The following is a 25,127-nucleotide window of genomic DNA, read 5'->3' on the forward strand; positions in this document are numbered from 1 at the left end:
GTGGAGAATTGACACAAAATACACCTCCCGTAATATGTGCTACCAACTTTCAAAAGCAAGACTTCTTATAATTAAGAATGTATAGAAACACATTATTCTTAGAAATCATATTTGCTATTATTTATCTTTTCTAAATCCTAGCATAAAGTCAATGATAAGAATGCTATTTAGCCCTATTTCCATGGAATATGTCTTTAAATTACAGTCAAGATTATTGACTCATTGTTTCTCTGCTCTAGCTGCTTTGTAGAAAGCAAAATATTCAAAATGTGTTCAAACTGACATCACAATGCATGGAGCTCAGTTACAATTAACTTTTAAGGACTGCTTGGAACAATTCTGTCTCACAGCTTATATATTTAATTAAGGTAAATCTTTTAAGTTTCAAGGGACTTAAGAAAAATTCCCCCTACTTTTCTGTGTGTCTACACACTGCTCCCTGCATAAGCCATTCAATTGTGACACATGGTATCAGGCTGTGTCACAGAGCTCTAATTCCTCATGGTCACCTGTCCTCACGTACGAAATTTAAAAACTAAACTCCCCAAACTGTCTTTTGATACAGCTCTCTTTGACAGCAACTGGAATATTAAGTCAAGAACCTAGGTGTTTTTGCTTTTGCTTTATATATTTTTTTTTATTTTCAAAAACTCTAATAAATGATCATAACCCTTTGGTGGGGTTAGGTGTATCCTAGGTCCTGGGGCTTAAATATCCAATATGGAATTATGTAAAATGGTATGTACAATCATGTAATAGGACTTCCTAATTTAATTCTTAAGCAAGTTCTAATCTTCGCTATGACTGGTATTCGTGGTTCAGCTTAAGACTTACAAAATTGACAGAAGCTAAAATTCTCTTTGCCACCAAAATTACAAATATTAAAAAGTTCAAATATGCACAGAAAGCTGCAGTAAGACTCTAAATTTCTATCTGCATGCCATGATCCAGACTGTACCTAACAAAAACACGGTACATTTATATTGGAAAACAGGGTCCCATTTATTTGTAAGAAAAAGCTGGATCTCAGCGTCCACCAGAGCAAAGGTCAATGGCGACCTGCACACAGGCCTCAGTTCCACTTCTTGCCAGAAACAAAATAGAATTTACATAAAAATAGATATAACCCAGATAACCATATACACCAGTATATGGCCAGTGCTATTTACATTAAAAATGTTGCATTGCATAAGTCAAGAAATAAAATACCATCATGCATTTCATTTTAACTTTTAAGGTGAAAAATGCAGTTATAGAATTAAGTTTTCTTACCATGATTGTCCCAATATTTACTACAGGAATTACATCCAAAGGTTTCTTGCTCATGTGTCTCATTTCATTCATTGCCAGCTATTAGCCTAAATGTGACACAGATTATATGTCACTTAAGCAACAAGAAACTTTTGAATAACCTCTATTATACTGATGTACTAAACTAAAGTTATGGATATATAACCACATTGAAAGTTTTGATGAACATGTGTGAAATAATCCCAATAATCACAGTTCTTCAAATGTAAAAAACCATTTGGATGATCATAAAGGTACACTGAGGTCCTTTCAAAGTTTAATGTCATTCTTCAGACAAGTACAGACGTAACACACTTCTAAGAAATGAACATTCTTTATCACTCTGCACAAATTAAAATACAATGCATTAACCAAAAAGGGGAGCATCATATAATTGTTACACTAGATGACGTTTTTGTCATTTCTTCAGGAGAATGACTCTTTATCACTTCTTTGATGAACTGTTCCAGTGCAGGGAAGTAGCCCTGGCACTGCCACGTGTCGTTATGAGTTCCATCTGGAAAAATGGCTAGCCTCTTAGTCCGAGAGGGGGAGAGTTCATAAAGCTGCTTCATCATTACTGGTGGAATTAGTTGGTCGGAGAGTCCAGAGATGAAAAGTGAAGGCATTCTGCACTGAGAGATTTTTCGGTAGGACAAAAATTTATTTTTGTAGCACCATAAAGGAAGGTAACGCATTGGAAAGAATGAAAATAAAGTGCTGGCCATATGCGGTATGCTTAAAAATGTGTTCTCCACCATAATGGCTGAAATCCTATGTGAATTTTCAGAAGCCAAATGAATGGCCACTGCTCCTCCCAAGGAACGGCCAAAAAGAAAAATTTTTGTCTTATCAAGGTCAGGTCTAGTCATCACGTAGTCTAGCACAGCTTCGGAATCTAAATAGAGCCCTTCTTCACTTGCTTCTCCTTCGCTTTTTCCATATCCTCTATAATCAACAAGCAAAAGATTAACTTTGAGGTTAACCAACATAAGCAATGCATTTGGTAACCTGTGACCTATGTTGCCTGCATTCCCATGAAAATAAATTATAGTTGGGGAATAGGGTGAATTGTCTCCAGTGTATCTTATTAAAATAAGATTTAGACGGACTCCATCTTTGGTTCTGATGAAAATGTTCTCATGTGGAATACCAGTGGGCATGGGAACATAAAGGCGTGAAGAGGACGGCTGTTCTGGGAAATAAAGCAATACATCCTGGAATTTATAGAGAATACCTGCTATTGATATGAAAATTAACAAAAGTAAGATAATGCCTCCATACAGATGAAAAGTCACTATTAAAGGTAAAAGAGAAATACGACAGAGAGCCCAAGACCACGAAGCCAAGGCTATTAGCCATCTTTCAACGAAGTTCCACAGCATCCAGGACTTTTCCATTGTAGCTCTCCGTAAGTATCCTAGAGAGAAAGATAAAGGATATCAATAATTCACCATATACCCATTACTTTTAAAGATCTGTGAAACAATGCAGTTAGTATCCTTGGGGGCCTACATGACGCCACAAGAAACAAGCTGCTGTAATTCTCATTGCCCCACTCCTTCACAACAATCTCCAATCTAATGTACCCTTCAGAGGTATACTTATGAAATGCAAATATTCACTGAAATTATTCAGTTTTTAAAAAGTGCTTATTTGCTGCTAAGTACCTTCATTCATGTGTTTTCAATGATGTGACAGGAAAATGATGACGCCATTCCCAATTTTACAAAGAGGAGATGGAGGTTCAAGGGCTGAAGTGGATGTGGCCATAGTCCCACCTCTACAGGCAAAGGAGCGAAGAAGCAAAGATGCACTACCCCAAAGCTCACGGCACGTCAGCTGCTAAGCTATGTCCATCTCGGGCAAGTTCTGCTAAAGAGGTAACTACCCGATTCTAACCCTGCCACACCAAGCCAATAGAGTTTATTTTCAATATCTTTTTATATTTAAAATTATAAGTAAAAAAAAAAAACAAAAAAACCCCAAATATTTCCTTCTACCTGAAGGTTTTTAGTTAATACAATACTAGAATATTGATTTTAAGATTATTTTTGAGAAAAAGTTTAATAATGTGTCTTTCACACTAAACATAAGTTTAAGATTGCCAGTGTTTTGCGAGGTACAGGATCTCCTACAAAACACTTGTAGAAGTTTCATGATAAGGTGTTACCACTGATCGCTATAACATATTTTAATACCAATAGACACGTGGGGGGGATAATGTGGAACAACTGCATAGTAATTCTCTTGAGAACCAGAGGCAAACCAAAAAAAAAAAAAAAAAAAGACTGAGAAAAACTTTAAAATATTACTGCAGTATATAACACACATAAAAAAGTAAGAAACTATCACACAGTTTTCTTTGTTACAAAATAGTAGTCTACACAAGCTATCTTAACCTGCCTGGAGTTCTTTTGCCATTTTATCAGGTTTCTCAGGTAATATTTATCTACTTAGGCTTATTTACTAAACTTTTGAAAACACTAAATCTCCCTTTATACTTTATTATACCACAATAAAGAAATTGCACTTATCTTCAATAAATAATTGTTATTGATTTTTAAAAACTCATTGTGTACCATGAGCAAAAAAAAGCATTTCAGTACATATGAAATTTAAAACTGAAAGATCATCATAAAATCAAGTTAGCTTGGTTATTAAGACAATGAGTTGAATGGTTTAAAGAACTTGATTTTTCACTATTATTTCACTCAACAGACTTTCGTATTAGAATTCTTATTAAAATGAATCTTTCTAAACCCACAAGTGGAACTTTTCTGGATTCAGAGAAACCAACACTGCCACCCAGTTGCAGGAAGTTTTATTACCAGGGGTGCCTCCTGCAATCTATAAAGTCCAAGATTAAAAACTTATAAGCAATGCCCAAATGCTGCTGGTATTAAACCTGCCTACAATTAGATTCAAAGATGTAATAGACTGAATAATAAGCCTCCTGTGCTGAACTGAACTGTTTGTTTTAATGATCTGCCAAGCTATTCATCAGCAGATTGGGCAGAGCTAATTTACACAACTTATCTGGGCACTTCAACGTCCCTTATAACAGTTTCTTCATTTTATCTTTTAAAGTGTAAGTGATATCTGAACGATTTTGTGCTTAAAAGTTTCATTAGGGATATCTAAAAACAAACTTCATACACGAAAATAATTTTAATTTTGGCACAATGATTTGAATTAAAATGTCTGGGATCATTTGTGTTTGTGTGTATATTAAAGTCCTACAATGTATCATAAGATACTATTTGTTTCTTTCCAGGCATAGTGGCACACAACTGTAACCTTAGCAATTTAGGAAAGAGGTGATCTTAAATTCAAGGCCAGCTTCAGTAACTTAGTGAGACCCTGTCTGAAAATAAAAAGGGCTGGGTACAGATCAGCAGTTGAGCGCCTTAATACCCGCCATTGCCCCCATCCCCCCAAAAAGCTACGGTAAAAAATGTCAAATTTTTACTATTTTTTCTACAGCTAAACCAAAAAGTCATTTGTGAATTTATGACAGAGGTATAAAATGAGTGATTCAAACATAATTTATTTGGTGATATAGTAGGTAATGGCATATTGACATTACATCATGCTTAAAATCTGTGAATAACTTTCTATTTATCACCCATTTCCAATCTGAATGTTCAAGAGTGAAAATTTTTAAAATGCCTGCATATTAGGTTAGTCAGTAACAAAATAATAAAAACATTTATAAATGCTATAGCTATGTTTCTCTACTTTGCTTCTGTGATGAGCATTTCTGGCTTTACTGCTCCTGTCTGTTCTGTTCAAATCAATAACACCAGAATTTTGTGAGTAATTATAAGACAAGGAAGATACAGAAATATGAGGAGCACATTATCTGGATAATCAGGGATGGGGGGCCTTGGCTTTCAAATCAAAGTTTTAAATAAAGTCAGGTAACACCACAAATATAAAGCTCTAAATAAGTGGAAAAGGCATGTTTTTTTTAAAAAAAAATTGTAGTTGCAGATGAACAGAATGTCTTCATTTGGTTTTTATTTTTATGTGGTGCTGAGGATTGAACACAGTGCCTCATGCATGCTAGGCAAGTGCTCTGCCACTGAGCTACAGCCCCAGCCCGATAAAGCATGTTTTGAAATTTAAAATACATTTACATCTGTTTAGATAAAAATCTATAGTTACATTTTTCAGCTACTAAATTTTCAAAAGTTGTTTTTTCTAGCCTTTTTAATGTCTAATTTCAGTAAACAATACTGACTTTAAATCTTTAAGGCCAGGAACTGTTTCCCTTTTCACTACTGTATCCCTAAATGACTACAAATACTCAAGATCAAAATGTTTCATGCATGAATAACCTAATAACTTATCTGAACTATTAGATTTCCAAGAAAACACAGTAATATTCTAAGCCACAGGTATATGTTTAAGACTGGATGTCAGGAACAAATGGCACATTTGGTTAAGTCTTTTATTGGTTAGGAATAAGAAATTTGGGGGTTTTCCACAAAATGTTCCAGAAAGGTCACTCCAAGTGACTGGGAATGAACACCAAACCTTACAGTAGAAGTGGCCTCCACAGCAGGAATCCATTCTGAGGGCATGTGTCCTCTGACACGCTGCCACTGCAGGTGGGTCAGACTCACGGCTTGCGCTGTTTTCCTCACCCCATTTTTGTCCATTTCTCCTCCCTACTCTGAATCATATTTATACCTCGAAGATGCTATTGGAGGAACTGGATCAAGCACACTTCATATCAGGAAGGTTTTTTATTTACTAAACTAGCTGAAACCATGGCAAAGCACAATGACCAGCGCCATGTGTTAAGGGCCAACAGCCTTTCCTAGACTCGGCGTTCTGATGCCATGGACTTGAATGGACATGAACAGACTGCACAGGGGCCGCAGCCTACGTGGTGTGGGCCTGCTGTTTATTTTGTTAATGAATTATAGTGAAGGGTTAACAAAACCTTTCTCCTTTTCCATATAAAAATTGGCCTTTGGTTAACCCTTCGGCAGTTTCCCTGGAAACGTAATAAAGGTGAGATATCAGCTGTGTTTCTAAGCAACATTGTTTGTGGTTAAAAAAAAAAAAAAAAAGGACTCCTACTGATGAGCTCTTGTGGATGACAAAGACAGAGTCCCCAACCACATTGAAAGCTTAAACAGGGGTTTCTCTGAATGGAACATGATTTGTAATTGCCTTATCCTTTACTGACTCCTAGATGCAATATCCATGTGTTACAGAGGATGCTATTTCCTGATAAGCATGAAGCAGCTAAGTAAGGTCAGACCCACATCCATCCATGTGTTATCTTGCCACCAGATCTGAGCTATCACCTGGGAAACGCACACTTGATGGTAGCTGACATGCTGGCATGTTAGCCCTTATCATCCAACAAAGCAGAGGCTGAGGCTCACTATAATATTTGGATCTTGTGAATTGAGTGTCCAGTTGATCCCAAGACTTGATTATGCAGGATAAATGAGGTAATTGGTTGTCCTTTAAAGTCCTGTGTGGCAAAGCATCTATGAAATGTGTCACTGGAAGAGAATTATTTGACAAGCTCTGTTGCATACTAAAATGTATTCACTGGTAACACTTTAGCCTCATATACAATCAAAAGAAATCATGACTTTAATATGGTCAAAGTTAAATCAGAGTTTTTACCGAGTAGAAGGGTTGCACAATGGGAAGAAACTCCAGACCTGTTCTCTGAAGACCACATGACAGTCAGCCTATCACCTCTCCGCTTCCACCCATCTGTACGGCTATGTAATTTTAACCTTACCCCTGCATCTTAAACAGCTGACTGATCCCCATTTCTCAATTCTGCCTTTGCCCTGTTATCAGATCTTATCTCACATGTCAAACATCTCTAAAACACATTAATATGTGGCTTTAACAACTCCCAGTTAACTCCTTCACCACTTGCTGAGAACCCAAGAAGCAAGCTCTTACCATGAATCTCAGAGTAAAGCTCACTTACTGCTGTATCTGAAGGATGTTTCTCTGTCCATGCTGTAAGACGCTGCCCTCCAACTGGTGATCACTGTGGACTCTTCCTCCAGCATCAATATGCTCCCATTCCTACCTCTCTCTAACCTATCCCCCTAGACACTGGCATTTCCCAAGGTCCGTCCTTTCAGGTTCCTTTTACTGTTTGGATCTGGATTGTACCCACAAGTCTAATGTGTTCAAGGCTTGGCTGCCAAATTGTAGTGCTACAGGGAAGTAGTGGAACCTTTAGAAGGTAGGGACAACAGGAAGGAAGTGAGGTCACAGGAGGTGGCCTGGAAGGGGACACTGGGACCTGACCGGCCTTTCTCATTCCTCGCTTGCCATTCAGCATCAGGTGGACGGTCTCCTCCACCATGTGCTCTGGGTCATCACATACTGCCCCTCCACAGGCCCAAGCAATGGGAACAAGCGACAATGGACTAAAACCTCTGAAACTTTAAGCCCCAAATAAATCTTTATTTAAGGTTATTCCCTCAGTTATTTTGGTTCAGGTAAAGAAGGCTAACGCACGCACTGGACTTCTCACTCAGGGACTTCACTTTCTCATGATTTCAATTATCACACCTGTGTGTGAGTGAATCGCAGTCTCTTCATCTGCAATCTCAATTTATTTCTTAAGTATCTGACACTTCATTGACGTCTCAAACTTCTCCAAACAACTCTTCCTCCCAGCTGAAGTTCTGTATGCATTACATTAATTATGAACAAAAAAATAGCCTATAAGCAACTATATCTAAAGTATAAATTCAATGAGTCGAGATATATATATATATAGATAGATACACATACATACTAAGAATTATGTGTTCGTGTCAAAAGTCACTACATATGTATTACAGAAGCAAAAAATAAGTATCTTATTATAATATGTACTGATATTATATTAGAATGAAAAAACCATAGAAATAATTTTGGTGCTTTCTAACTGATGTGTTTTGAGGGATCCTACTGATATCTGGCACCTCTCAAAAAATCTATTGAGGCATAACTGATCTTTATTATAATGCACAGGCAAATAGATACAATTATGATTCCTTCCCCCTTAATAGTGCTGATGTATGGAACTTCAAGTATCAGTGACATCCTATGTACTGTGCAGGAATTCTGATCATCATGTACCTTATAGAGGTGGTGATGGTCCCCTTGTGAATTTTATGGTCCTGATTAACTTGGTATGGTTAACTGAAATGCTCTGTATGCTTCCTGTCTTTAAATTCAAGTTTGGGTGGACAGTAACCCATACAAGACTGTAAATAAAAATAAAAATGTCACCATGTGGCTAGAAGTGCTAGCTGAATGAGAAGTCTACTATAATGGCCACAGTTATCTGACCTCCAGTGATAACCTCATGTGCTCATGCTCCTTCATGTTCTTGAAGATCACAAATGGCTCCATTTGAAAGAAAAAATATTTACGTTACTATTCTATAAACGGGTGCTTAAAAAAATAAAGCTGAAAACTGAATACTCAGAATACCACTGTGTGCCCCCAAGGAGCTGTCAAATCTGGTCTGGACCACTGGAAAATCCTACAAATGGCCTCCCAGTCTCTTCCCAAGCAATGGCCATCAGGTCCCAATACATCCTACTACACTATGTAAAGATAAAAGGCAATGCCACAAGTAACATGTGCGAATACCTGCTGTGCTGATCAGAGTGTGTGGACACTGTAGGCTATTTACAATGATAAATGCATTTCAGTCCTTACGCTCACATAGCTCAGGGTCCGCCAAATAATTCTCAAGCAACTCCTGAGCCACTCAGGAGACACACACATATAAACAAGACTGTATGTCTAACACAGGTTCATTCAGTTACAGATGAGACAAAAATCAAAGAAAGATCACAACTGTCCTGAAAACAGCTTAAGAAAATAAAAACCTTCACAATACCATCTACCTGGATCTCAAAAGCTTGTTTACTTACAGACACCAAGCGAAAACTTCTGCTTTGTTTGGTTCTTAAGTTTGTCTGACTCCAGCGTTCAGAATCTTACTTTTTCTATCAAGCAGCTGTCATTTATTTTTAATCACTCAGCACAACTATTCTAAATACTGCTAGCTCTTTTGAATAATCTAAATACATGGAAAAGAGAGGACATTAGAGCAATTGAACTTGGTGAACTTTAAATGTTCCTATTAGATCCAAAATCTATCTATGCTAGTGCTTCTCAAGAGGTTACTACAAACCCCTAGATGTCCTCAAGACACACTGTTGGGCCTCACAAGCTCAGAATTAAGCTCCTAATAACACTAAGACGTTCTTTACCTAGTGACTGACATCTCCACTAACAGTATACAAACAATGATGGGTAAAATTGCCAATGCCTTGGCAGGAATCAAAGTAGTGGTGCTAATGCGTAGGATTATCACCCTAAGCTCATAGTAAAGAAAGGGGGGAAAGTTCATTTCACTGAAGAATGGCACCAAAGAAGCAATAAGTTATTCATTTATTTGTATCTCAACCAATGAGTACAGTTTTCCAGCATGCTGTGTGACGTGTGTCGCAAAATGGCAAGCACACAGGAAGCACCTGTGCTGTATACTGAAGTACAACTGAACTGTAAGCTGCACTGGCTGCTTTTTTTAGGTGGCAATATTTTCATTTGGAAACAACTGACAAACCAATTATTCAGACTTAGGTGTTTGGCAGACACCTTCTGGAAACAGAAGCATGTTTCCAACTGCTCCCCAACACTTCCTTACTTTTCTAATGCCACTGTGGTGGTGGTGTTGACAAATGTGAATTCTGAATCTACTAAACATGCCACCATTTGGAAGAATCTGTCTTAACCAACAATATAGACTAAATGACCAATGAATGTCACAAATTTAGACATGAGTAAACATTTGTTGGAGGACAAACCAACAGATTCTAATACATCAAAACAAACACTATTTGATGCAGGTTCCAGAAGCCACTATGTAACTGACCTTAAGGACCCAACTCCTGTGAGTGTTGGAGTAGCACCAAAGAACATTCACGATTCCTGAGAAAATCATTACAATATTTACAACATGTCATGAGCCTGATTTTGGCCATGTTTCACCTCAAGGATCCTGAATGCAGAAACAAGAGAATCTGTCTTCTATTAAGCAGACATTAAAAATTATTTTAGAAAATGGTAAACGATGTCATAATCCTTTTGTCATTATAGTTGTTTTACATGAAACAAATATCACTTATGTTAACATGTAATAGACTTAGAAACTCCCAGTTATAATTTTTAACACTTTTTTTTTAAAATAAAGGGGTCCTGAAACCAAAGGTTTGAGACCTGTACTGTACCTTCTAACTGCTTAACTTTATTGCCTTCCCTCCAAGAAACTTGCTTCCTTTAAATTATGAATGACACAGTATGTTTGTTTAAATTCTTTGTGCCTTATATCATAAATTATAAATTTATTTAAAGTTCTTTACCCAGTAATGTTTTAATAAAAATTGAAGACCAACAAGACATGTTTCAATAATCATTGCCTTAATAACTAGGAGAGTAAAAAGGACAGATATATCATTCTATTGACTAAAAACTTTTTAAGACAAAATTATATTTTAATGAAGGTCAGAACAATAAAACTCTAATTATTCAAATTATGTTTTAATTGCAGAAGTGAACAACATATTGCAAATATATATTTGACTTGCTGATTCCACCAATGGCAAAAGAACTTTGAAAGCTACAAATGTTTTATGTGAATGAGTTCTCAAAAAGCAATTTTGCTATAAGACAATTATAAACAGAATTATAAAGTCCTAATTCACAAATACACGATTATGTTTTAAGGTCCTTCAGTTGGCCTTAAAATTGATAATGTTAGACGTTTGTCTAAAAATAAAAATTGTTTACACATTAAAATGCACATCACTGACAAGGCAATGGTGCAGGTTCAAGTGAAGAATGCAAAGAGGAGAAAGTCAGTTCATGGGTCACTGTGACACCCACATCACAAGGATAGCAAGGACCTCATGGAGCTCACTGATGACTCTGGGGCAATTCACAGCTTCCAATCACAATCGCATGATAAGCAACACAGAACTGATTCAGCATTCCTACATCAATGTATCTTCTCTCCCGATAATCACTGGAAAGTTAAGAAACAGTGCCAGCTGCCTAGCTGAAATGGAAACACAAATAGCTGCTATCAGGGTGTTGGAGACACCACAGAATGAATTATCTATTTCCCTAATGGTTACCCACATGCCATCAATAATGAAAAATGTGTGTATTAATAGTCCTATGGGACAAATGAACAGTAACCCTCTAAGGAGGTGGTGGAGGTCAACTGAGTGGTTTAGAGAGCATTATGTACCTGCAAAAGTAGATACCTCAAAAATTATACTACGTAGCAACTTAGTAACATTTTGTGGTTGCTTTCTTCTGAGGAAAACTAAATGTCAGATTTTGTTACTAAGCAAAGCATTCATAATTTGCTCTGAGATTATAATATCTGCAAGTAGGAAGATGGTAAGCAATAAGAAAAACCACAAGTCTCTAAATGTAAATACTGACGTTAGGTTAGGTTGATAGTGAAATTCAGGAATTCTGCAACTTATAAATGGGTAATGTTTTAAAATTTAATCTATGAACTAGAGGGATAAGCCTTGGAATTTATTTTTTTATATGAAACAAATGCTACAAAAAAAGCTGGATTCTCTGGCTAGCTTGTAAATGCATGCACTTCACATCCTGGAAATACTATACCCTTACAAGGGATTTCAGCAGAATGTACTATTTTAGGAGTTAAGACCTTTATGAAACAACAACATAAAATGTAATAACGTCTCATGAAGTCTGTCATTTGAAGAAAAATCCTTAATTGAAAGAAAAAGAACTAAAACGTTTTTAAAAATCTACTCCAAAATAGGGTATTTATAGGCTCCAACTTTTAGTCAACTAAACAAGAATTGGAACTTGGAATCTCTGAGTAATGGTTCAATGAGTTCTAAATTTATGAAAACAGAGAAATAAATTCTCCAGAGATAAGTGACAACAGAGGTACAACCAGAAAAAAATGTGAGATCCAACAGTTTCCTGTGCCTACACTACATCATATTGTTGGCCCAGGACGACTGAGTTGAGTAAATCCTCCTACTCGGACAACAAGGGGACTACAGCATACCTGGAAAGAGAGCTGTGAGCCCAGCGCTCCCTGAAGGCACAAGGTGCAGAAGCTGGCTTGTCTTCATGGTTCCACACAGACCATCAGGAGTGTGCAGTGGAAGGAGTGGGTGTTTTGGGGTGTGGTCTGTCAATAGCTAGGTAACTTTAGCCAACTCAATTTAAATATGTGTTTCCTTGTATGTAAAAGGAAGATGAAACATCTAAGTCAAACACTGCTGAGATCAAATACAGTAGTGTTAATAGCTACTTCTATTTAAACAAATTTAAACCATTTCATTACCTACTAGAGCTGTGTAAGTAAAAGTACGCACAACTAGGAGTCCTGCTAGATTTGGATTTAATACTGGAAATGACTCGTTGAAGACCGTGCCACCTGCACACAGAAAATAAGACAATGCCTCATTTTTCTGTCAAAATCGGCTCAGGTGGTAGATTCTCTAGCTCTCCTTGGGCCACTACTGCCAACATTCTCCATTCTGCAGGTGGTGTAAACTCTGATGGTGAGACTTACAGCCGGTGTGAGCAGGTTTATTATACTATGTGAGTTCCTTGCTGACAGAGACTTCATCCTGCTGAACTCTGCAGCAGACATTGCTATGTACTAAAAATACATAGTGAGCCCCTACTAACAGTGATTGACTGGTTGATGAGCTAAGTAGGATAATATGACACAAAACATCAGAAGGACACATTCTACTCTCATGCAGTAGAAGGAAGTTCAGTATTTTAGTCAAACATGTGACCAATCTAAGCATGCAGAAAAATAACTTATTAATCTACGACAAAAGGGAGGAGGATCGATGAAAACCAAGCATGAAAACTTGGATCCCGCACTCGCCTTTCTCTTCGGTCGCTATTACTTAGGACGCACAGGTCAAGAGCTGCTGAACGGAAAGACTTGTTTCTGGTCGTTATCTTGGCCAATCACACTAGTATGCACTTTGCTTAAGATGAACGATGACAGACATTTACAGCAAAAGTGGCTTCCCCTGTGTGGGCTGCCCCCAGAACTTCTTGCAGAGGCACTGGCAGGCGGAGCTCGTCGCCGACGGCGGGGGAGCACACCTGCGCTGCGACCTGGCGGCGCTGGGCGAGCCCTCTGCGCTGCGGCGCGGGCGGGCGCCGGGCGGGCGAGTCCAGGGTCCCGCGTGCGCCCGTCCCGGCCCTGAGCCGACGGCGGGGGCCTGCGCCGCCCGCGCCGCGGTCCCGCTGCACTTACTCAGGCTTGCTGGCAGGTTGCGAGGTCGGCCGCGGGCACGAAACCGGGCGCCGCGCAGCAGCGTCGCCCCGCGCCGCTTCCGTCGCTCCTCATCGTCCTCCTCCAGCCGAAGGGCCGCCGCCGTCGCCACGGTCTAGCCCGGAGATCCAGCGGCGCGGCTCTTGGAGGCTCCACTTCCGGCCAGCGCTCGAGTGTCGCCGGCAAATGTCCCCGCCGGCTCCCACATCACCTGCTCTCCGCCGTCCTCCCGGTTGGGACCCGGGCCGCCCTTCCGAGCATGCGCGGAAACCGCGGGCCGAGAGGCTCACGACGGTGGCCGACAGGGTAAAGATACCTCAGCGCCTCCTTGCGGCCAAGGTTGCGTGGCTAACGCTCGCGCATCTCCTAACCCTGGGCCTCGCGAAAGGCGCTCGCGATCACCACTCTCCCCCTCGCCTCACCCCGCAAAAGCCCATCCGACCTTGACCCCGGGGACTCCACGACATCGCCTTTCTTTGTTTTGACAAAGAAATCCTGATTGCCCATGGGGTTGTTAGGGTCCCCCTTCTGACCCCACGAGCGGAGTGGCAGGGCAGAGGCAGGCCTGAATCGTGCACACTTGGGAGGGTTCTTCAAAGGAAAAGAGGATTTAGTTTTTCCAAGTTCCATAAAGCACAAGCCTGCGGGAACGTGTTAGGTCGTGTAGGTCATTGCTTCAGGTGGACCAGCATTGCACCCTTGCAAGGAGCTGGTTTACCCCGGTTTACCCGTCTGCCTCGCTTTCCCCCCAGGGCCAGTCCCATTCTGTAAGCTCTATTTTATATATAAAGAGGAAATCTCCTAAGTTGTTGTTTTTTGTTACGCAACTGGGGCCTTCCAAGAAACTGAGGCGACACAAAGACACCCCCCAATACCCCCATTCAAATTCCGATTCTTGAGACCAAATCAGATTTTAGACCTGTTGACGGGAGTAACAGGAATGGGGAAGGCCACACTCAAAGGAGGGAGTGGGTCCTCTCAGATGAGAGAGGGATGCCCTGCTTCTCCTGCACCTCAGATTTGGAAATCCCTGCGAAATTTCCAGAGAATCCCACCTGAGGTCCACCTCTTGACTTTTGACAACAGGGTGACATAAGACTCCCAAGTTACTGTCATAGTAACTCTAGGTCACCTTGGCCCGCGCTGACTCCAGTTGGATTCTTAACCATACATTCTTACAGATTTTATGGTTAGGAGGAACTACCCTTTCTCCCAGAGTTTCAGGATCTGGTCACAAAAGACTCCCGGGTTCTTCCAACAACATTATCTTGGGCCTGCATTTCTCTTGCAGTTAACAGGTAGTTTGCAATGGAATGTGACATATCTTGTCCCATTAGGCCAGGCAGGTGAATTGACTCTTGGAAAAGAAATCATGTGGGGGTCCACACCGTGAGCCCATTTTATAGAATTATTCTCTTAACCTCATGTCCCCACGATGCTCATCTGTTTGTCCCCTGACAGTTTGGTTGGTTTTAACAAATGTATCTTGCTACTAGATGAAAAGCTCCAGGAAAGTCTTAAAGTATGACTTACATAAATAAATTAACAGTCACAGCAACTCTAAAAGATACTATGAGAAAAAGTTACCTGTCCAAAGCCAAAGAATGGACTAATATACACAAGGCAAGAGTGAAGGTTTACTTTAATGATGGTCTTGCAAGATCAGGGTGCCTGGTGGTCAGGATGCACAAACTGAGCATTACCAGTATTTTATGCCCTAGAACTCAAGATCCTGCCTTTGGTTCCTCATTGGACGAGTACTATGGGGTGTTTTACTGTCTCCTATTGGGTTATTTAAAGAAATCTACCTTTAGTTGTCCCCATCTCCCTTTGTTCTCTTGTGGCTGAAAGTCTCCTTGGATTGAGCACCTTTTTATCTCAGGTCAGCCCTTGCTTCTCACTTCCTGTTGGTAAAGGGACTATAAATTTGTACATTCCAGTGTTAACTGCTTTTAACTTCTTATTCTGCTGTACTTGAAGCTGCCTATTTTATATCCCAAGTCATTTCAAATTTAAGGCTGAATACTGTATTCTGAAAATGGAACCCTGGACTTTTTAGTGTGTGTGTAGTGGTGGTGATTGGACCCAGGGCCTTGTGCATGTGAGACAAGGACTCTACCAACTGAGCTATATCCCCAGCCTCTGGGCTTTTAATTTCTCACAATACTTTGTGGAAAAACCTTGGTTCTCTTTGAACCAAGCAGCAAAAATCACACCACAAATTGGGGGCTGGGCTTAGAATCAATTTCTGGTTTGTCTAGTTAGGTAATTCATGGTTCTCATTTCAGTAATACAAAGTCTAGCACCTGAAATTGTAAGAACACTATAAATACTGAACAAGACAAGTAGACAAGAGCTCTTGCATGTGACCAGCAAATGGAACCTCTTCTAATTTAACATTGTTGGGTGTTTTCCAATGTAAATTGATACTTAAGTTGAATAGTGGGGGTGGGGGAATAATATTGACAGAACAGTATCATGTGGCTTTACAACATCACAGATGATTTCTGACAAATATCCAGTAATTCCACTAAACTAAACATACAAAGAAAGAAACAATGTTGCTAACATGGAAGAAGCCATAGGATCTAGGTCCACTTCAAACTAGCACTGTGAACTAAGTTAAGTGAGAGTTTTGTAAAATGAGGATTTTGTACATTAGATAATCCCACATGGTAGTTAAAACATTTTAGAATTATTATCATAGCCCACTGCAGCAAAATCTCACTTTGATTTTAAATCAATATTATTTTATCCTAAAAGGAAATAATTCTAACGGTTCCCCCCCCCACACCTGTTATAGATAATTTCTCATTCTCCAAGGCGAAAGAGGAGAGATGACTGCAAAATTTCAATGCAAAGCAGCAGTTCCTGCAACATAAGGACTGAGTTTGTTTTTGTTCCTCAATACTAGATATCTAGCACACCTACTATATCATAGCAGGTGCTTAATGACGGAACCACAGTTGCGGGTAGTAGGCTAATTGCAAAGACCACTTTGAGTTCCCAGTCACAACCCCGGGCAATCACTCGGGTCCTCTCACCCCAGGCCAAACAGGGGTTGCGGGGCTGTTTCGAACTCCACTGCGCCTGCGCGCGCCCGGCCTCTGACACGACAGCTGGTCCTCGCGTTTGTACTGCGCCTGCGCGGCTCGCAACTGCAAGTGGCGTTCTTGCGGGCGGGGTTTCCGGTCTGGTGTCGGGTCCCGGCTCTGGACGTCCGGTAGGAGGGCGGCGGGCGCAGGTGAGGCTTCCGCGGCGGTGGGCGCGGTCGGGTCGAGGTCTGGGCGCGGCGGCGTACGGTCGGAGCCCCCATTCCTTTGTGCATTTGGGGCGGCGCGGAGCCGCCCGTGCCAGGGGCTGGACCTGGGGGGTGCGCCCGGCCAGCCTGCGTGGGCGCCGGGCTCCTGGGTCCCGCGCTGGGGCTGGGCTCGGAGCGGGCGGAGGGCTGCTGCAGACCGCGCAGCGGGGCCGCCTGCAGAGGCTGCCGGCTTGGAGGGAGTCGCCCCTGGCGCGCCTGCACTCGGCTGCGCGCACCTGGGGGTCCCGGAGCCTCGGCCGCTAGTTTCTTCTTGAGATTCGCCCAGAGTTTTGCCAAGTGCCAGGGCAGGTGCGCTGGCCCCGCGAGTCCTCTGTCTCGGAGGGCAGCAGCTGGTCCGGGGCTGACAGGGGACTTCAGTTGTGCTGCCACTTCCTCTTTCTCCAATAAAACAGCGCTTGGACATCTTCTATGACCACTGATGAAAACGGGCCCTGGTTTTGCTGTGGCATCTCGCAGCAGCCGGATGCATTCGTTGTGTTGATTACTGCTTCCAGTCTTCTTGAAAGCTTCACTTTATTACTGTTAAAACTGAAGCATCCTCCTCCCCCCACCCATTCTTATTTGCTCAGTATTTTGCACTATTAGATTTTAAATGTTGTGAGGATCGGTAAACATTAAAGTACTGACAGTTTCAAGGATTTCCTAATAGGGCACTGAGTTGAGCACTATGTAAAAAATGATCTGATTTCATCCCCCTTCTAATTTCCAAAAGTTTTTTAAATTTTTAAAATTTTTTTAATTTTTAAACTTCATTGTACTCTTAAGCTGAAACTTTAAGAAATTGTCCCATATTAATCACACAGCTATAGTCCACGTTTGAGTATTTATTAGACTCCAGAATTGAGCATAACAACAAAGCTTTTTTTGTCTCATTGCAAATGGAAAGAATTAGCTAAAAAGCTCAGAATCCAAAAAATAAAATTAGAGTGCATGTAAAAGAAAATTGAGATCCGAATATTTGACTTTTTATGCAATAGCAATACGCAAAAATTGTCTATTCTTTTTATAGTAATTTTGTAATTTCATTACCTGTACATATAGTTATTTTAAGATACATGTGTATTCACACCATTACCTAAATTTTGTCATTTTGTAAAGCAATTGAAGTCTTGAGTGAAATTTTGACTTTGAGACCATGTGGCATTTACAAACAGATCTATAAAACTATATCAATATTTGAATATTCAGACAAATACTTCTTAATAAAGTTAATCTTATATATATTTTACATAAATTATAGATGCAGCGTGTGTGCTGTAGTATATCCACTTGAGAGAACCAGGTGGTACAGTCAGTTATGCAAACCAGAGTATGAAAGGGAAGGCAGTTACTATAATCAAAGTCTGAGGAAAGTGGTCTGTCCTGGGCTTATCTCTTGATCTAAACTGCTCAGTAGAAGTGGGGCTTGCTTTGTCAAAAATTAGACTGAGAGGGGCATGGTTTTTCTCTGCAGGCTGCCCAGTGGCAGCTATGAACCATTGCCAGTGCCATCAGAACCAGGCTGTACCCAACTAGTGGGTTGGTGTGTACATATAAGACCAGCAGGACTTTCCCCATATGCTTTCCCAGGAACCAACTGTAGGGGTTTAGTAAGTGACAGGCAAACAAAGCTACTATGGTTTTGCCACTGGTAGCTGAAATTACAACATGGTTTCTGGCCTGTAGAGATGGTGTATATCTGTGTGCTGAAGTGGGGAATCCCATGGCTTTTACTCTATAGTAGAGCTCTTTACTTCATAAAAAGCCTCTGGTTCCACTGCATGCTGGTGTGCCAGACAGGATCTGAGATGACAAGAGAAGCTGTGATCTCGAGAGAAGCTGTAGAGCACTCATTTTACTTGAAGTCTATTTTGGAAAAAAATAGCTTATTTTAGCATTACATTAAGCCTTAATTAAAATAGCTCTGATATATTATAGATTCTAGAAAAACTAACATTAATATTTAGAACTTCAAAGGAATTTTACATGTTTGGTAACCATTGTAGGAAATGTTCTAGCCCCTAACCCAACAAAGGATCTATTATTTGATTTTAGAAGACTTCAGTGAAAAAATTATCTCAAGACATTTTACTTTGTTTTATTTTTGCTAAAGCACTTAACATTTTATTATAGTTAGCTCTGATTACACCCTTTTTTCTTTACAGAATGTAAACTCTTTCAAAGCAGAAACATGGTGTATCTGCCCTAGTGCAGTGCCTGGTGTGGGCGCAGTCACTGAGTGCTTGGAGATAACTGGCAGCTAATATAGTGTGCTAATGAATTTGTGTTTATAAATCTGCAAGTACCTGTGATGAAATGGATAGTTAAAGTGAAGAATTCATGGGGAGAGAATTCTGAATTAGGTCTTGAATGCTGGAATGATTTTGCGTAGCTATCAGGAAGAAGTGAGAGTAGACAGATACAAGTGTTTTGTCAAAGACCTTATCTATGATTAGGGTTTCAAAATTCCTAGGAAGTCAAATTTCAATTCAGTGTGGGAGTTATGTGTTAAAGAACATCTGTTTTGGGCAGTGTAGTTTGAGGAAAAAGGTACATGAAAAGGCAGACCTTCCTTCATGACCTACAAATGAAGTGTATTGTTTCTGGTTTTGTTTTTCTACCTTTATTATTAGCATTTTTCTTTTATATTATGTGGTAAATAAGTAAGCAATGAAAGAATTGATTCAATGAATGTTGGCATTTAGGGAGAAAGATCAAAATTATTTTTCATTGTTATAATTTCAGGAAATGGAGGAAGTTATACTGTTAACATGCAAGTTAGGTTTAAGTAAAATGGTTATTATATGTAGAGGTTGAAACACATTTCGTATGTCTTATATAGAATTGATACATTTTCATTTACTAAGCATTAATAAATATTTACTATGAAACAGGTGATCTCTGTAAGGTCATTATGTTAAATACTTAGCTGAATTTTACATTTCTCTTATTCTTTTTGCATCATTAGTTAAACCAAAGGATCCACTGCTTCCATGGCTGCCTCACAAACTCCACAGACTGTTGCATCTCATGTTCCCTTTGCAGATTTATGTTCAACTTTAGAGCGAATACAGAAAAGTAAAGGACGTGTAGAAAAAATCAGACACTTCAAGGAATTTTTAGATTCTTGGAGAAAATTTCATGATGCACTTCATAAGAACCAAAAAAATGTTACAGATTCTTTTTATCCAGCCATGAGACTTATTCTTCCTCAGCTAGAACGAGAGAGAATGGCTTATGGAATCAAAGAAACTATGCTGGCCAAGCTTTATATTGAATTGCTTAATTTGCCGAGGGAAGGGAAAGATGCCCTTAAGCTCCTCAATTACAGGACCCCCACTGGGACGCGTGGAGAGGCTGGGGACTTTGCAATGATTGCCTACTTTGTGCTGAAGCCCCGATGTTTGCAAAAAGGAAGTTTGACCATACAGCAAGTAAATGAACTTTTAGATTCTGTTGCCAGCAATAATTCTGCCAAAAGAAAAGACTTGGTGAAAAAGAGTCTTCTTCAGCTTATAACTCAGAGTTCAGCATTGGAACAAAAGTGGCTCATACGAATGATTGTGAAGGACTTAAAGCTTGGTGTTAGTCAGCAAACTATATTTTCTGTTTTTCACAGCGATGCTGTCGAATTGCATAATGTTACCACGGATCTGGAAAAAGTCTGCACACAGCTGCATGATCCCTCTGTAGGACTCACTGACATTTCCATCACTTTGTTTTCTGCCTTCAAACCAATGCTAGCTGCAATAGCAAACATTGAGCACATCGAGAAGGACATGAGACACCAGAGTTTCTATATCGAAACCAAACTTGATGGTGAGCGGATGCAGATGCACAAAGATGGCGATGTTTATCAGTATTTTTCCCGAAATGGCTATAACTACACTGAACAGTTTGGTGCCTCTCCGCAAGAGGGTTCTCTCACCCCATTCATTCATAATGCATTCCAGCCAGATGTGCAAACCTGTATCCTTGATGGAGAGATGATGGCCTACAACCCGAACACACAGACTTTTATGCAAAAGGGCAATAAGTTTGATATTAAAAGGATGGTGGAAGATTCTGATCTGCAGACTTGTTATTGTGTTTTTGACGTGTTGATGGTTAATAATAAAAAGCTAGGACGTGAGATCCTGAGGAAAAGGTATGAGATCCTTGGCAGTACCTTTACACCAATACCAGGTCGGGTGGAGATAGTGCAGAAAGCACAAGCTCATACCAAGAATGAAGTCATCGATGCATTGAATGAAGCAATAGATAAGAGAGACGAGGGAATCATGATAAAACATCCCTTGTCCATTTACAAGCCAGACAAAAGAGGTGAAGGATGGTTAAAAATTAAGCCCGAGTATGTCACTGGACTAATGGACGAATTAGATATCTTAATTGTGGGAGGCTATTGGGGTAAAGGTTTGCGGGGTGGAATGATGTCTCATTTTTTGTGTGCAGTAGCAGAGAAGCCCCCTCCTGGTAAGAAGCCGTCTGTGTTTCATACTCTCTGTCGTGTTGGCTCAGGATACACCATGAAAGAACTGTATGATCTAGGTTTGAAATTGGCCAAGTACTGGAAAGCTTTTCATAGAAAAGCTCCACCAGGCAGCATTTTGTGTGGAACAGAGAAGCCAGAAGTGTACATCGAGCCTTGCAATTCTGTCATCGTTCAGGTTAAGGCCGCAGAGATTGTCCCCAGTGATATGTACAGAACTGGCTGCACGTTGCGTTTTCCGCGGATTGAGAAGATCAGGGATGACAAGGAGTGGCATGAGTGCATGACCCTGGAGGACTTAGAACAGCTGCGGGGGAAGGCCTCTGGAAAGCTCGCTTCGAAGCACTTTTGCCCAGGTGGAGATGATGAACCACGAGAAAAAAAGCGGAGAGCTCCCCCAAAGGTGAAGAAGGCTATTGGAATCATTGAACACCTAAAGGCACCTAACCTTTCTAACGTTAGCAAAGTTTCCAATATATTTGAAGATGTCGAGTTTTGTGTTATGAGTGGAACAGACAGCCATCCAAAGCCTGACCTGGAGAACAGAATTGCAGAGTTTGGTGGCTATATTGTACAGAATCCAGGCCCAGACACATACTGTGTAATTGCAGGTTCTGAGAACATCAGAGTGAAAAACATTATTTCTTCTGATACACATGATGTTGTCAAGCCTGCGTGGCTTTTAGAATGTTTTGAGACCAAAAGCTGTGTTCCATGGCAGCCTCGATTTATGATTCACATGTGCCCATCAACAAAACAGCATTTTTCCCATGAATATGATCACTATGGTGATAGTTATTTTGTTGATACAGATTTGAACCTACTGAAAGAAGTGTTCTCAGGAATTAAAAATTCTAATGAACAGACTCCTGAAGAAATGGCCTCTGTGATTGCTGATTTGGAGTATCGATACTCCTGGGACTGCTCTCCTCTCAGTATGTTTCGACACCACACCATTTATGTGGACATGTACACTGTTATTAATGACTCGAGTACCAGAATCGAGGGAACGAGATTAGCCATCAGCGCCTTGGAGCTCCGGTTCCATGGGGCAAAGGTGGCTGCTCACTTAGCTGAGGGAGTGTCCCATGTAATTGTTGGGGAGGATCGCAGTCGTGTTTCGGATTTTAAAGCTTTTAGAAGAACTCTTAAGAAGAAGTTTAAGATTCTTCAAGAACGCTGGGTAACTGACTCGGTAGACAAGTGTGAGTTACAGGAAGAAAATCAGTATTTGATATAAGCCAGCTTTCTTAGGAAGGCCTTGGATCTGGTAGACCCATTGCAATATGCAGAAATGAAGAAGTGGCAGGCTGCATTTTGCTTTTTTTAATCTATACTTAAAATTGTTTTACTGTATCTAATAATACTTTTTAACTTTTAAGAGGAAAGAAATGGAATGACCCAAAGCCAAGAAATTCTCTTAGTAGTATAGTATTTTATGATCCTCCTGCCTCAGCTTCCTGAGCACTGGGATTACAGGTGTGTGCCACTGCACCCAGTAAAAATTGCAATTTTAAAAGTGAGCCTACATTTAATTTTTTATTCTAAAATTGAACAGATTTTAAATCAAGTAATTTTATGTGAATTTGTATTCCAGTATATAGTATTCACCAAGTAGTTTTCTAGGTGTGATCCATTGAGTAGGTGTCAAATGGCATGTGTGTCATAATTTTCTTCAGAGACCAGTAAATTGCTTTGGCTTTTTTAAAATAGCTTTTGTAAATAGATTATTTAAAGTCAATGTGTATAATACACTTTTTATCTGTATTTATATATCAAATTTTGAAATACAGCCTATATTTAAAAATATTCTTTCATGATTGTCGAAATGAATGGAATTTGGTACTCGTGATACTGTGTGTAGATAATGTGATATTAGAAGTTTTGTGAAACAATAGAACAAATGTGTTATTTTTATACTTGATTTAAATAAAGTATTTAATATATTAAAATAATGTTTTATTTATCTTTATTTTGAAAACTCCTCAGTAGTTATTTTCTGTCAGATTTTGTGCTGTCAATATAAGTTTTAACTGGTTTGAATCAAGTTCCTTTTCAAAGTACTTCGTGTGTCATGTTATGGAATGAGCGTTTATAAATTTAAAACTTGTACTTTTTTGTCTAATGGGAAATTTTTTTGAATACATGTAAGTGTGTTGAGGGTGAAAGCCCATTATTTTGCCACCAAAGATCATATTACCTGTGGAGGTTTTCATCGTAAGGGAAGTGCAGCTCCCAGATGTAAAGCCAGCCGCAATGCTGTCACCTCTTGGGAGTCCTCAGGCTGTTTCTGGTCACTGGAACCTGCCTGCCTGCCTGCCTCCTGTTTGGTGGCTGTGCGCATTCTTGGATGCACTGTGATGTATCTGGTTAGCGATTATTGCTCGGGCTTGGATTGTTTCACAGAGCTTGCTCTATTTTTATTTTTCTTTCCCTTTTTTTATTTCCTGTGAAGCAGTGTGATAAATCTTCATAGTGTCATTATGAGTTTGGGGGATATAGTCCTTAGAAGTGGAAATGCTGTTTCTTAGGTATTTTTCAGTAAAATATGTGTTTAAAAACCCCAGTGAAGGTGATTTTCTTGCTTCCTCTCCTCTTCCCCATCTCCAAACGCGGGAGGTTCAGTTTCTCATTGCTGAACCTGTTCTGTACTTTAATTCCCTGTGTAGGTATTCTGTCCCCGTGGCTTCCCGTGTACTGACAACTCCCACATTTCTTTAGCCCTCATTTCTTTGCTGAACTACAGTTCCTATATCTAACTATATACATTTCCATGTAACATCTAATAGGCCTCTCAAACCCAATGTTTGTGATTTCTTTTACAAAGTTCCACTGAAGAAACATTAAAAAATTAGTGTAATGAACCCGCTGTGTACTCTTCCCCAGTTTGAATAGTTATGGATGATCAATCTTTCCTTTTGTTTCTCCAAGGTGTTGTTATATTATTATCATCAATATTGAGACTGAGCCCAGGGGTGCTCTATCACAGAGCGTCATCTCCAGCACTTTTTTTTTTTTTTTTTTAATTCTGAAATAGGCTCATGCCACGATCCCTGGGCTGGCCTCAGTCTTGGTGATCCTCCTGCCTCAACCTCCCTGCTGGGAGTACATGTATGGGCCACCATGCCTGCTCAGCTTATTTTTAAAGTAATCTAGATCACATGCTTTTATCTGCACATGTACCATAATTGAACCCTTGATATCTCAAATAGGGTGTGTTCTCTTCCAGTATTTTCTCTTTACTACTCACCCTGCTTAAGGTAAAAACTGTGGAGTTATCCCTGACAGCCCACCTGTCCTCATTCCTACAATGCTTAGCACATCTATTCAGAACAGGACCTCTCTCCCCTCACACCAGTGGCCAGCACCTAGCCATTCCCCCGGTTTGTTTCACTGGTGTCTTAACCTGCCTTCTTCCATTCTCATTGTATTATGTTCTGTTCTCCAGAACAAAGGTTTAAAGATGCAGATCAGATCGTGTTACTCCTCTGTTAAAACCACTGACTTGCCATCAGTCATAATATCCAGCCTGTACCATGGCCTGGTTTGGGCTAGCTGGCCCGGCTTTACCTGGCTTTGGTTAGCTGGCGTCATTGCCTACTCAGTACCCTCTGTGCCTCACGCCCCTCCATCACCCCCTTAGGCCCACTGTGCTGCTCGCACCACTGCACCGCAGCGCTCTC

General features: G+C 40.2%; 2 protein-coding genes across 2 annotated transcripts; one reads left to right on the top strand and one right to left on the bottom strand.

Moving 5' to 3' along the window:
* Positions 1 to 335: 335 nt before the first annotated feature.
* Positions 336 to 13,776, bottom strand: ABHD13 (abhydrolase domain containing 13). Its single transcript, XM_081293738.1, has 2 exons — positions 13,637 to 13,776; positions 336 to 2,710 (listed from the first exon to the last, which is right to left on the bottom strand). The coding sequence occupies exon 2, from the start codon at positions 2,688 to 2,690 to the stop codon at positions 1,677 to 1,679; it is 1,014 nt and encodes a 337-aa protein (XP_081149864.1). The 5' UTR covers positions 2,691 to 2,710; positions 13,637 to 13,776; the 3' UTR covers positions 336 to 1,676.
* A 3,055-nt stretch (positions 13,777 to 16,831) lies between these two features.
* LIG4 (DNA ligase 4) lies at positions 16,832 to 23,868 on the top strand. Its single transcript, XM_081299070.1, has 2 exons — positions 16,832 to 16,898; positions 19,924 to 23,868. Exon 2 carries the CDS (start codon positions 19,949 to 19,951, stop codon positions 22,682 to 22,684), a length of 2,736 nt encoding a protein of 911 aa, XP_081155196.1. The 5' UTR covers positions 16,832 to 16,898; positions 19,924 to 19,948; the 3' UTR covers positions 22,685 to 23,868.
* Positions 23,869 to 25,127: the final 1,259 nt, after the last annotated feature.

The sequence above is a fragment of the Spermophilus citellus genome (genome assembly GCF_964194105.1).
Source record: "Spermophilus citellus genome assembly, chromosome: 1".
Lineage (NCBI taxonomy): Eukaryota > Metazoa > Chordata > Mammalia > Rodentia > Sciuridae > Spermophilus > Spermophilus citellus.